General features: G+C 35.6%; 1 protein-coding gene across 1 annotated transcript in view; it reads right to left on the reverse strand.

Moving 5' to 3' along the window:
- Window positions 1-18: 18 nt before the first annotated feature.
- LOC110019666 (peroxisomal membrane protein PEX14) overlaps window positions 19-13095 on the reverse strand; it is an 18234-nt gene continuing 5157 nt past the window's right edge. The window contains exons 2-12 of the mRNA XM_020717429.1: window positions 11344-11579; window positions 11195-11243; window positions 7399-7592; window positions 6770-6956; window positions 6450-6596; window positions 3852-3901; window positions 3695-3737; window positions 3102-3166; window positions 1094-1138; window positions 931-999; window positions 19-375 (exon numbers count right to left, since the gene is read on the reverse strand). Coding sequence (XP_020573088.1) covers window positions 19-375; window positions 931-999; window positions 1094-1138; window positions 3102-3166; window positions 3695-3737; window positions 3852-3901; window positions 6450-6596; window positions 6770-6956; window positions 7399-7592; window positions 11195-11243; window positions 11344-11579 — 1442 coding nt within the window. The remainder of the gene's footprint in view (window positions 376-930; window positions 1000-1093; window positions 1139-3101; window positions 3167-3694; window positions 3738-3851; window positions 3902-6449; window positions 6597-6769; window positions 6957-7398; window positions 7593-11194; window positions 11244-11343; window positions 11580-13095) is intronic.

A 13095-nucleotide genomic window follows, 5' to 3' on the forward strand; every position in this document is an offset into this window, starting at 1 on the left:
TATATATATATATTCAAATCAAATGACTTCAACACCATTTTCTCTCACTTCTTCTATCTCACTCTGTTGAGAAACAGCTGCATGACTATCAATGGAACTTTTCGCCGCATTCTCATCATCGCCGGAACTCTGATCTTGAATGGGCGTTGAAGGTTTCCGGTGCCGAATGGCGGCGGCGGACTCCGGCATGGCGACAGATGGCGGCTGGGGTGGGACCCACGATCGTTGGCTCGACGGCCAATCAGTTGCCCCTGGCTGTCTAGATGGCTCCTCGCCGTCGGACTCTAATTCTGTGATCTTTACAGATTTCTTTCTCCACCAAGGCTCTGATGAAACATCTTGAGGTTGTCCATTTTCTGGGGAGATCTCCCATGGCTGTTGAAATTAAGAATTTAATAAGCTGGTGGAATATCAGGGGCAAAGATAAAAAAAGGAAGGTTTGCATACATACCACTCAATTCCAATGTAATTACATATCTACCAGCTAAAATTTAACTTTTACATACTTACCTACGCATGAAAAGGAGTATTTGACTCTTTAAAAGTTAAAATAGTGGTAATTTTTTGTATGTAATATAACCAATTTGGGTGGTATAAATGAAAAATGGTAAAGCTTAGGTGTTAGATATGTAAATACATAGGAATTGGGTGGTAAGTATGTAAATGCCCCTAATAAATATTAGGGAAATTTACATTTCACGCATATCTATTCATATATCTCACATCTAAAATTTCATATTTACTCAACATTTTGATGCTTTAAAACAATGCATGAAAAGACGTATTTCACTTTTAAAAAGTGATAAAGATTTTGAGTGTTATGTGCGTAAATATAAAATGTTAGGTATGAGATATGTGAAAACATAAAATTTATGTGCTATGCATGCAAATGCCCCTGAATATTAATTTAGGAGAGTAATGAACACAGACCTTAGTCCTTGGAGCAAGAATTGGTTTTGATGGTGGCTGATTAGGGTTTGGGGGCATATCATTGACCTCCTGAGTATAAATAAATAATGTGGGATTAAATGCAACTAAATGAAGCAATAAGACAAGTAGAAGAAGGATGAAATGTTTAATAAGATCAACACACCCTTATGTTTGGGGGTTTCTCCCCTCTTTGAACCATAGCCATAATCTGCAAAGAAAAAAAATATATCAAAATATAGATTTGTAATTCAACAAAAATAGCTTTCAACAAAAAATGCATATACCTTGTGATTCTGTGAATTCGCCTTAGTAATATGCAATACTTTTAAAAGAAAAGCTCTTATCAAACAGGGCACCCAAAACATTGTTATTGACAAATCTAACATATGTTTCATCCAATTTTCAAATTCTCACTCAAATATGAAAATTCACCATAAAATCCCAAACGCAAAAATTTTCATTTTTATCAAATTGACAATGGTTTGATAGTGACGCACGAAAATAAATTAGCTCGGTAGTTTGAAAATATCACATGGGCGCTAGATTTTGTAAATAGCAATGTTTCAGATGCTATGTATGTAATTATCTTGAGAAAGAGCTTAGATTTAAAGTTCAGTATTAGAAACTATTAACAAAAATGGAAAAACATATAATCCTATAGTGAGCTGAAGGCTGGCGATTTTTGAACGAAAAATTAGGAAATCAATTACTCTAGACATACCGAGCCATTTTCGACCCTTTCCTTAATATTAGCATCCAGCTATAGCAACTATGCAAGCTCTAAGGAACTCAGTCAAGTCAGCTCTTGACCCAACTCAAGGTTATATTGTAGAGATAAATTAAAAAATCGTTTTGCATCTTGAATGTTGATCTATGAAAATTAAAACATATAAGTTTATCCATAAGAACAAATATTAATCTTATTTATGAAAAATAATTACTATAAATACAAAATGGTTGCAAAATGATTTAACCATTGAACTAACCTACAAGTTATTTGTATTTGTGAGCATAGAAACTACATTGAGCCTCGCAAAAATTGTAAACACATATCAATGCTATCGTCCCCCATTCCGCTTTTAACTTTTCCAAATATTAATAACTTGAATTAACATTTTTCACTTCTTCTCTTGAATAAATTTTGTCCTCAGTAAAGTAAAGCCTACGGAAAGCTCCCCCTTGCTACTTGGTAAATAAAGGAATTGATGAAGGGTATTCCCAACAAAGTTATGTAAGAAATAATTAGAGATAAAGATTAAGTTAATATAATAACAATATTGCATATTTGAAAAGGCCAATTGTCCACCACTTTCTCTAGCTTCATATTTATGATACAAGAAGACAACAACAACAGCACCGAGCTTTTATCCCAATAAGTGGCACAGCTACATGAATCCTTTTTCTCCATTGTGTCCTATTGAGAGTCATATTTTTATTTAATTCTAATAGAATAAGATCATGTTTTATACAATATGCCCAAGTCTTTTTAGGTCTACCTCTGTCTTAATATAAGTTGAATCTAAAACATCTACTCTCCTAACTGGGTCATCAGATAGTTGATGTTTAAGGCGACCAAACAATCTAAGATGACTCTCTCTAATCTTGTCCGCTAATGGAGCTATACCAACCCTATCACACAACCCTATCACAGATAATATATTCATTTCACATTTTGTCTCTAAGTGCGAAGCCACTCATCCAAGCATTCTCATCTCAACAACACTTCACTTTGTTTTATGTTTTTCTTTTAAAGGCCAACATTCTATTCCATGGAGCATTCCACCAACTTAAAAAATTTTCCTTTCCGTCTAAGTGGTACTTTTCTATCAGACAATAGACACAATGCATTCCTACACTTCAACCAACTTAAATTCTACTAATAAAATCCCCATTAATATCACAATTACTTTGAACAATAGACCCAAGATATCTAGAACGTTCAAACCCTTCTAATGATTTGATCTCCCATAGTTACAACTCTGTCATTGGAGCTACTACTACTAAAATTACATTTTATATATTCAGTTTTAGATCTACTCAAATGAAGGCAATTAGACTCCAATGTATTTATGATATAGGAAAGCAACTTTAATTTTAAAAAAAAAAGTGAAAAGGAAAAAGGTTTCCATATAAATCAGTAATATTAAACATCAAGTAAGTGAGGCTCTCACCTCCATATATGACTTTGGGTGGGAGGCAGTTGTGAGCTCCACGGAAGGAGGGGTTAGTGATTGCCCTGCTTTCAAAAAGTTATAAGTTTCAAAAAGTTATAATAAGATCAATAACAACAGCAACAACAACAATAACAAGCATTTATCCCACTAAGTGGGATCGGTTATATGAATCTTTTTTCTCTATTGCGCCCTACTGAGTGTCATATTTTCATTTTAAGAAGATCAATTGGCGAAAAAAAAAATTGATGTTTGATAAGGGTAGAAAAAAAGAAGAAAATATAATCCCTTCAGTTACTCGGCTGGAGAAGGATTTTGACTTCCATATATTGCACTAATTTTTTTTCCAACCACCTTTTCTTTTTTCTTTTCCTTTTTTTTTTTTTGGTCTTTGGTATCACTTATTTTTACCCTTTATTTTATACATGAGAATTTTTTCTTTGATGTTTTAGTTAAGCTACAGATTTTAAATATATTTATAGGGTAGCTCTATCTTTTGGTTTCATTATAATGTAAACCCTCTTCCGTTTCAATAAATGGAACTAGAACTCTTAATTTTCAAAAATAAAAAACAAAAATATACTGTTACAGACCTGCTCCATAATTGGTACTTAACGTGCCATTCACTTTAACTTGCTGCAAAATGATTTTAGAGAGTAGATAAGACGGCAATCTCCGAGATGAGATGATGAAAGCAAAAAAATACACAAATTGCATGCAGAAATAAGATATTAAGCCTACATTTAGTACCGAATCGGTTTGGTTGACCTGAGAACTTTTCCATGAGTTGTTGCTCGTACCTAAATATTGTACAAAATATATTCATCAGAAAAGTTAAAATTATCTTCAGTAAAATAAGGCAGTCTTAGATATAAAAGCCATTAGGAAGCGCGCACTTCAGCCCCACTAGTAAGGAAAAGATATAAAAAAACTTCAAATAATGTAAAAATGCGCGTCAATCTTTTTTATATCTGATTAATTGAACGCCACAAAAATGCTGCTCTGTGGGGATAAGAGTACTGCAGATTTAACCAAACAAGTGTCTTCTATTGTAATAAGGACAGTGAATATGCATCAAATTATATGATTGTTGGGTGTTCTTTGACATTCGATTCATTGTTCACTTTTGATGTAATTAAGTGCCAATTTTTTTCCCTTTGCTTTGCATTGAAATATAGAAAGCTATGTGAAACAACACCAACTGAAAGCCATGTTTAGCACTCTCTTATGACCACTTAGGGTGGGTGTTGGAAGTTTTGGGCAGAGCCCAATAAAATTGACATCATCGTAATGCAGACTTTAGATCTTTTGACATAATAATTAATTGATGAGTTTTATTGCTAATTAAGACATTAGTAGTATATCTTTCCACAAACAATATATTTATAGAATTGAAACTACCCTATAAAACCCTCATTGTAATGGGTACAAATTGCCATAAAAAAATTTTAGAACTTAGGAATAATATCCCCATGATAATGGGAAAATCGTGGATTTGATAATTTGACTAAATTCAACTCAAATTATTCTAATAATTAAAAAGTTTAAATAAAGCTCTTTCAACAAAAATATTTACAAAAAATTCTTACCAAGCATAAAAAATCAGGAAAATGTATCGAAAACCTCCTCTCTTGCCATGTAAAAAATTTGAAGTCAAAAGTTCAATTTTTTTTTTAATTAGCAAACAAAATGTTCAAAATTCCTATAAAATGTAATATTTCACCAAGAATTCATTTTGAGGTTAGAATTAATGAAATTTATAAAGACACTTTCTCAAGGATTGTTTTTCCTCCCTACTCGAGGCAATTCATGGATATGATAGCATGCCTCACCAAGTGTTTGATAAACTCAACTACAAGGGATCGACCCCTGCATACCACTATCAAGCGAAGTGTGTGATATTGACCAAAGTGCCATAGCACTCAACTCATTTACCCATTATGCTTCATGATACTCTCCTTCCAGATGAGTTTAAATTTGCTCCTGAACTATTAGACAAGCCACACTCTGTGCATATGAACCAATCTTGGCAGGAATCAATCAAGCCTACTACATGTGTGGGCTTTTTTCGTTTAGGGTGAACTACAAACCCTACCTTAAGAGGTTTCCTTCGACATATCACCCTCATCATACATATATTAGAGTATTTTTTGTTTAGGCGAGCCCAAACTCACCCGAAGTGGCATTGATCACGATCCATGCCCGTGAGCAAGCCTTAGCAAGAATTTTCAAGCTCAATGCAGTATATCTTCAGTGGCAACATCCCTATAACTCTGAATCCTGGTTCCCCATACTGGTACCCTCAGTCTTTTCTTTCAAAGATGAATTCCAAACATCATATTGACAGAAAATATCCACTGGAATACCACCACCCCAATCTGTTTCATATATTTTATATTAGATAAAAATAAGACTACTGATCATACTCCCTAGATGATGTGAAGTTGGCCCTCTATCATGGGAAGTTGGCCTTTTAAAGACATCACTAACTCTCGAAATAACTTTTAACGAAAAAATGAAATGGTTGCATTAACTAAGACTTCAGATAATATATGCAACTTTCATAGCTTCCAACTTTTTCAATTCATTTAAAATGGTGTAAAAGCCAATCACAAATTTTGCATAAAATCTAGGACTCAATCCTGATGAATCTCAATCTACTTCTAAATTTCTATATTGATCATATGTTATAATAGTAAATAAATGACGATGAATCTGGCAAAAACTGAATCAGGAATAGAAACTCAAAACATATTTAAAAAGGCAAATTGTCAATTACTGCAACAGCACCACGAGCTTTGCCTTTTCTATTAGTCATCAACAGCAGCAATTTCTGCAATTGCAATTGCATTATAATGATGTAGATTGATAACATAAAATAGATAAATAAAAAACTCAGATAATTATGCAAAATTTTCCTCATATCATGTATTTGAAGACCTCAGCCTCGACATATTTTTTTACTAAATTTGTAAAGTTCCACACAGAAAGTCCTTTACAAAAGTTTCATCATATCATGTATTTGGAGACCTCAGCTTTGACCATTTTTTACTAAATTTGTGAAGTTACACACAAAATGTCCTTTGCAAAAGTTACATTCGTAGCTTCCAAGTAAAAGAAAAGGAGAGAGAGAATACAGCCAAATCATATGATCTCAAAATTTTACAGTTGGCACATTATATAATGCTGGATGATTATTTTTTACCAAGTAATCAATTGTGAACTTTTATTCCTACAGACAACTTTATTAGATAATCAGTATTCCTATCGAAAGCATAATCTTCATAAAGAAAAGCTCTAGATCATCATGCGAAAATGTTGCAGTAATTATCATAAAAAGTAACTTACCATTTGTCGTGGCATACTGGGCATACTCATTTATCAGCTTCTGTTGCTCCCTTTCCTTTTCCAATTTCTGAATAGCGCCGCTCATGTATTTCATTTCCTTAACTTGCACATCTATCATTCCCATGAGAGCCTCAAAATATTTCCTATCTAATAAAGAAAAAAAATATCGCCATGTTAATTCACGTAATACAATAAACAATCAAGTACATTAAAGGTAATTTACAAAAAAAAGTAATATAGATACACAAAATACATGCATGCATGCATACATATATACATATACAAACATATATAACTCTTCAGTTATAATGTGGCGTCACCTTCATTTTTTGAATTCAATAATTCTTGACTTGCTGTAGCAACAGTGGCTGCAGCTGAGGCAGCTGCTTTAACAGCTTCAGCTGTTTCTGCAGCCAGGCTTTTACTTGCCTTATCTTCCTTGACAGAGCCAGTATCCTCCACTGCTACCCTTCTTATCCAAGCTTTTAAACGAGGAAGAACCACTTTCTAGGTCCATGGAAAAGTTTTACATAGTCAAAATAGCAATCAAAAGTGAGACTAAAATACAATCCCGAAGTTCCGCCATAACTGAAAGCTATGAATGCAAAAGCATGTAAAATAAGGTCCAAGTAAAAAATCATGGAGGATTTAATACATACCACTCAACTTTTAGGTATTTACACATCTTACACCTAAACTTCAATTTTAATGTACATGCCACCTTCCTTGTGTATTAAAAGGTGTATTTCATTTTTTAAAAGACAAAAACGGTGGTATTTTTTATGTGATATGAAAATTTTGGGTGGTATAAATGTAAAATTAAATTTTAGGTGTTGGATATGTAAATACAAAAGAATTAGGAGGTATGCATGTAAATGCCCCAAAAATCATTCATCATTGCAAAACAATTGTAATAGGTAAATAACATATCGGAGGGATGGATGATAACTACTTTAAAAAGTACAGCAGATCCAGCTCCAGAAGCAGATAGCACTCCAATGGCAATTAAAGCATGGGACCAATTGAATCGAGGTTTCTGATAAGTTGGGACCAAAGAAGCAGCCCCAACATTAGCAGCCGCTGGAGGGTGAGGTTGGACAGAAGTTTGGGGCTGCAAACTCGCTGATGTTCTCATCTGAGTAGCTGCCACATGTAATGCAACACAAAACATATAAAATATCAAATAAAATATGACTTTAGAGAATTTTACATACCAACCACACAATTCTTACGGATTAACATATTTAACACCTTAAGTTTAATATTCACATTAATAACGCTTTAATACTATAAACCTATGAATAAAAAATGCATTTGACTTCTAAAAAGTTAATAAAATGGTATTTTTTATGTGATGTGAAAGGTTTGAGTGTTATGAATGTAAATTTTAATGTTTTGGTGATTCCAATTAAAAAGATGAGAATTGTGCGGCATGCATGTAAACACCCCATGATTTTATTACATTGTAATGACATGATAGAAACAAGAGACTTGGGACACGAGGTAAATGTAGCTTGCTTAAAACTTATGATACTGGGGTTAAAAAAGGTTAAGAGAATGTAAGATGCCTAGAAATACAGGTATTTAGGGCGAGAGGGAAAGAACTCTCTTTACTTTGGCCCTAAAACTCAACATGAGTATTTATAGATGAGTGATACCTAATAACCTATTAAAAAACAGCTAGTAAGCCTAACACTCACAATGGCACACTAAACCTAACGGCCAATTATATTTATTTGTATCATTGTCCACCCATTTACAATGACTTGGCTCCCAAGGTTGTACACGTATGAAAAAAAAAAAAAAGGTGAAATCAATTGAAATTTGAGTCAGCAAGAATCTGTGCAAGCAAATATGCTTGAAGGTGCCGCAATCTACGTGGAGGCGCTTGCATTTAAGTGGATTGAAGAAGAAGCAATTAGCATGATACGGAGGTGGCAATCATCCATCGCTACGAGTATAGATGTGGCAAGTTGTGAGTTCGAGGGTGGATTTTGTGACAGTGTGCGTCAACAATAATAAGAAGATGTGGGATCTAAAATAAGTGAGCGGCAAAAGCATGGATCTACTAAGGATGGAATAGATCCATGAATGAGGCAAAGATTATGACAAGGATTGGTGAATCTGTAAAGGGGGAGGGCTTGGCTCAGGCTTGTTGGAGGCAGATCTCGGACAGAACAGCAGGAGGTAGGATATGGCTTGAGAGATCATTGACCATAAAATATGGTGTACGGGAGGTGAATGTGCAATAGGAGAGGCAATGTGGCCTGGATGAGGGGACAAGGTCACGGCAGATCTCACAAGTTGAAGACTACCCGTGAGGTAGCTGATACCAGAGAAAAGCCCAAATCGAATTAGAAAACGATAATTTTATTGCTAAAATTCAAAAGGGACTACAAACACCGACTCTTGATAATAGGAGAATAACAAAAACACATACACAGAAGACACCCCAGGTTGGTGTTGAGAGCGGTGGACGGCTGTGGGAAGCAGTTTAAAGGATTGGTTGGAGGAGATGAGCGCAACAGGAGGCTCGAATGAGGGTACTGCAGCCGGCGGGGTGCTGTGAGGGTGATGGCAGCAGCTGGAAAAGGACATAGGGGCGGCGGTAGAGGAAAACAGCGAGTGGACAGCCGGTTTTGAGGAGCAGGGGGGTGGGCAACAGCAAGTGTAATTGGTGAACGGCGGCTGGGCAGCGGATCGGACGCCAGGAAATGCTTGTCAGTTGCTGGAAGCAGGGTTGGAGGGGGCTGCGGAAGGATAAATGTCTTGTCGGGGTCGAGTTACAGCCGGAGCACACCCGAACCCTTGAATACGGTCACCACCTCGGACGAGTTACAGCCAAAGCACCTTCTTGTCATCAGGTACAGCTCTCAGAGGGGAAGAACGCCTCCAAGGCAGAACTAAGAATTCTTCACTCATACAAAAACTGTCTAGTTTTCATAAAACAACACTTATAAATAGGAGAGATTAAGAGATAGACTACGCAAGAATTAAAGAGAGGGTGAGATGAAAAAGGAAAAAATTTGAAATAGGTTAGAGGTGGAAGGTAGTCGATAAGGTAGACAATGAATAGAGGGGAAACTCTTTATGGAAGAGAGTGAAAAGGAGAGAGTGGGAAGCTAATAAGGGAAGAAGGATCCACAATTACTATAGCAACTAGAGTAACTGAGTCTGCATTATTGTAGTTGTAGAACAGAAAGTACCACGGGATGAACATTTCCCAGGTTCGAGGAAGCTTCGGCCTCATTTGTCGCTTTAGGGTAGAAAAATTTTGGTGGGGTGGTTTGGGTAGGAGCAGATCTATGGATCCTTAGGATAGGACTAGGGTTTGGCAGCTCTGATACCAAATGATATCGGAGAAAAGCCAAGACCAAAATAAAAAATGATAATGTTATTGTTGAAATTCAAAAGAACTACAAACACCGACTCTTGATAATACAATAATAACAACAATACAAACACAAAAGACACCCTGGGTTGGCAGTGAGAGTGGTGGACGGCGGCTGGGAAGCAAATCGAGGGACTGGTTGGAGGAGACGGACACAACAAGAGGCTGGAATGAGGGTACTGCAGCCGACGGGGTGCTGTGAGGGTGATGGAAACAGCTAGGCACGGACTTAGGGGCGGCGGCAGGAGAAAACAAGGAGTGGATAGCAGGTTTTGGTGGGCAGCAACAAGTGGAAGTGGTGGATGGCGGATAAGCAGCAATCAGAGGCCTGAAAATGCTTGTTTGTTGCTGGAAGCGAGGTCAGAGGTAGTTGCGGAAGGATAAATGTTTTGTTGTGGTCTAGCTACAGCCAGAACACCACCTAAACCCTTGGAGACGGTCATCACCTCAGACTAGTTACAACCGGAGCACCTTCTTGTCGTCGGGGGGAAGAACATTTCAAAGGCAAAACTCAGAATTCTCCACTCGTCAAAAAACTGTCTAGTTTTCAAAAAACAACACCTATAAATAGGAGAGATTAGGAGATGGACTAGGCAGGACTAGGCAAGAATTAAAGATTAAAGAGGGGTGGGATGAAAAATGAAGGAATTTGAAATAGAATAAAAATGGAAGATGGTATATAAGGAAGGGAATGAATAGGAAGGAGACTCTTTATGGAAGAGAGTAAAATGGATAGGGGGGAAGCTAAAAATGAAAAAAGGATCCATGGTTACTATAGCCGCTACAATGCCGCAGGATGAAAAGCTCCCGCGTTAGTGGCGGCTGGAGACCTCAACGGCGAATAAGAATTTGGGTGATAAATGACGGTGATGACGAAATAGCACCAAAAAAATGCAAGGCTCAGTGAGAGCGCCATTATTATGAACCCAAGAACAAACTAGAGAAAAGGCTAAAAAAATAAATATATTGAAAATCATAGATTGCCTAAAGCCTGAAGATAAAGGAAAAGGACTAGGCAATATAGGATGCCTACAACTACTGGTATTTGGTGAGGAGATAGAGAGAACCAGAGCTCAAGGGCTTTCTACATCTTTACTTGTTGCCATAATAATCAACATAAATATCTATAGACTAAAGTGGCACCTGCTAACCTATTAAAAACAACTGATAAGCATGACCCACAATAACACTCTTAAAGTAGCCTTATTGTCGGGTTTATTGCCCAATTCATATAAATTCTATCACAAAAATAACAAAATTTTCATTGAACCTGACCTCTTCAAACCCAGCTGGTTAGTTCATTGGGAACTTTTAAGAACAATTAACAGTAAATCAGAAAAAAAAAATGTAATACCTTGACTTGTTGCAACAGTTTCAGTAATTGTCGCATTAGGAGATGGATCCTGCAACTCATAAAAAATTGTAAAGCAAAATAGTAATTAATATTTAACAAATCATGGAATAACATGAAAATAATATAATCATTAGCGACAAAAGGCATACAGGTACACGGCGAAATGCTTCATCTATTTCCTCCTTTGTCAGGCCTTTCCTCTCTAGAAAAGAGCGCCTATAAATGACTGGTGAACCTTTCACTTTTGGATGTGATAGAAACTTGACAGCATTTTGTACTTGATCTTCTCGTAACGGTTCCGATGTTATAAATGGTAGTTTCTGTTCTGATCCATCAACAGGCTCACTTTGTGCAATTCCACTCGTTGGTTGTGATAATTCAGGTCCTAAGCAAAATAGAGTTCATAAAAAAGTCAGTCTCTGAAATAAAGATATTTTCCATAAATAAATGTAAAATAAACAACATGAAATAAAAAGTCAGCATTTTGTTAGAAAATGGATTTTCTCAGTCCTAAACACCAACAAAAAATACTAACTGTAATCAAAACTAATTAATAGGAGCACCGCTTGAAAAAAAAAATGATTAGGTGCTCGCTTAAAAATGAATTTTGCAAATAACCATATTAATAAGCAAAAGAACTTTTCTCCAATGTCAAAGAAATTGTACATCGCATGGCTCTTTAAATTCACACAGCCCCGAATTCAAAAAACTAAGAAAAACTTGATAAACCCTTTTTTAAGTCCACAGTTCCTTTTATCAAAAGTAGAATCTTTTTCATCACCCACTTTCTACGAGAGAGAGAGAGAGAGAGAGAGAGGAACTGCTAGAAACTTAGATTAGAGCTTTGGCTAGCCAACTATTCAGCCCAAACGCCAACATTTTTAGAACATGGTTTAACTCCTTGGTTTTGACAACAAAACTTTTACTGCATTTGCCCTCTTCAGTTTACCTAATAAAAGAAGCTGACGATATGAATTTCACTCTTCCAAGAAAATACCCTTAGGCTATAAGGGTCAATCTCTTGAACGTTAAGTTGATCTTCCACAGAAATCTGTGAAAGTCTTCCATAGAAATCCAACCCATACCTAAGCCCTTCTCACTGTAGCACCTGATATAATTGGTGTCATCATTATTTCGGAGAGGTAGAACAATGGAAAAAAATATGTAGTCAAAAGGCAGTGATCAGTGATAACCAATTACTAATCAATTTTCTTATGGTGGTTTAGATAACAACTTTCCACATAAATTACTTCCAGACATAATGAATAAATTAGTGATCAGGTTTGTTTTACCATTATATAACTACAAAAAGTAAAATTTGTAACTTATTGCCGTACACAGAATATAAATTAGCATTTAAGATACTAATCATTTAATTTTCTTACTTGATCATTCTTTTTTAATAGTTACAGGACTGTGGAAGAAAAAATGATGCAACTATCTCTACTATATTTAAAAATATTTTTTAGTTATGCAGCAATTGATGTCAAACAATAGCAATCTCCCATAACTACATAAATTTTCATATTCCATGTTAAGACTTCTGCAGTTTATTTTGAAAATTTCATTTTGTTGACTTCTATGTTCTTCCAAATAAGTGGTACCTAAGCTAATTGATAATTAATAGGGAAAACTGTGAACGCTCAAAAAAAAAAAAAAAAAGCCTTCAATTAGCTCTCAATTGAACAAGTGATGCAAAGAGTTCAAGTCTAAGGTTTTTCATGCAACCACCAATTAAAGTTAGCATATGCTTTTTTATGTAAGAAAAAAACAAAAGGGTATCCATCCAAGTAGCAATTTAATAGTCACCTACATTTAAGAAAGTCAACGAAAAAATTGAAAACATAAAAACTACAGGTTAAATTAGGGCTGTAAACGAGCCGAGCTTGAGCGAGCTCAGG

The sequence above is a fragment of the Phalaenopsis equestris genome, unplaced genomic scaffold (assembly GCF_001263595.1).
Source record: "Phalaenopsis equestris unplaced genomic scaffold, ASM126359v1 Scaffold000067, whole genome shotgun sequence".
Lineage (NCBI taxonomy): Eukaryota > Viridiplantae > Streptophyta > Magnoliopsida > Asparagales > Orchidaceae > Phalaenopsis > Phalaenopsis equestris.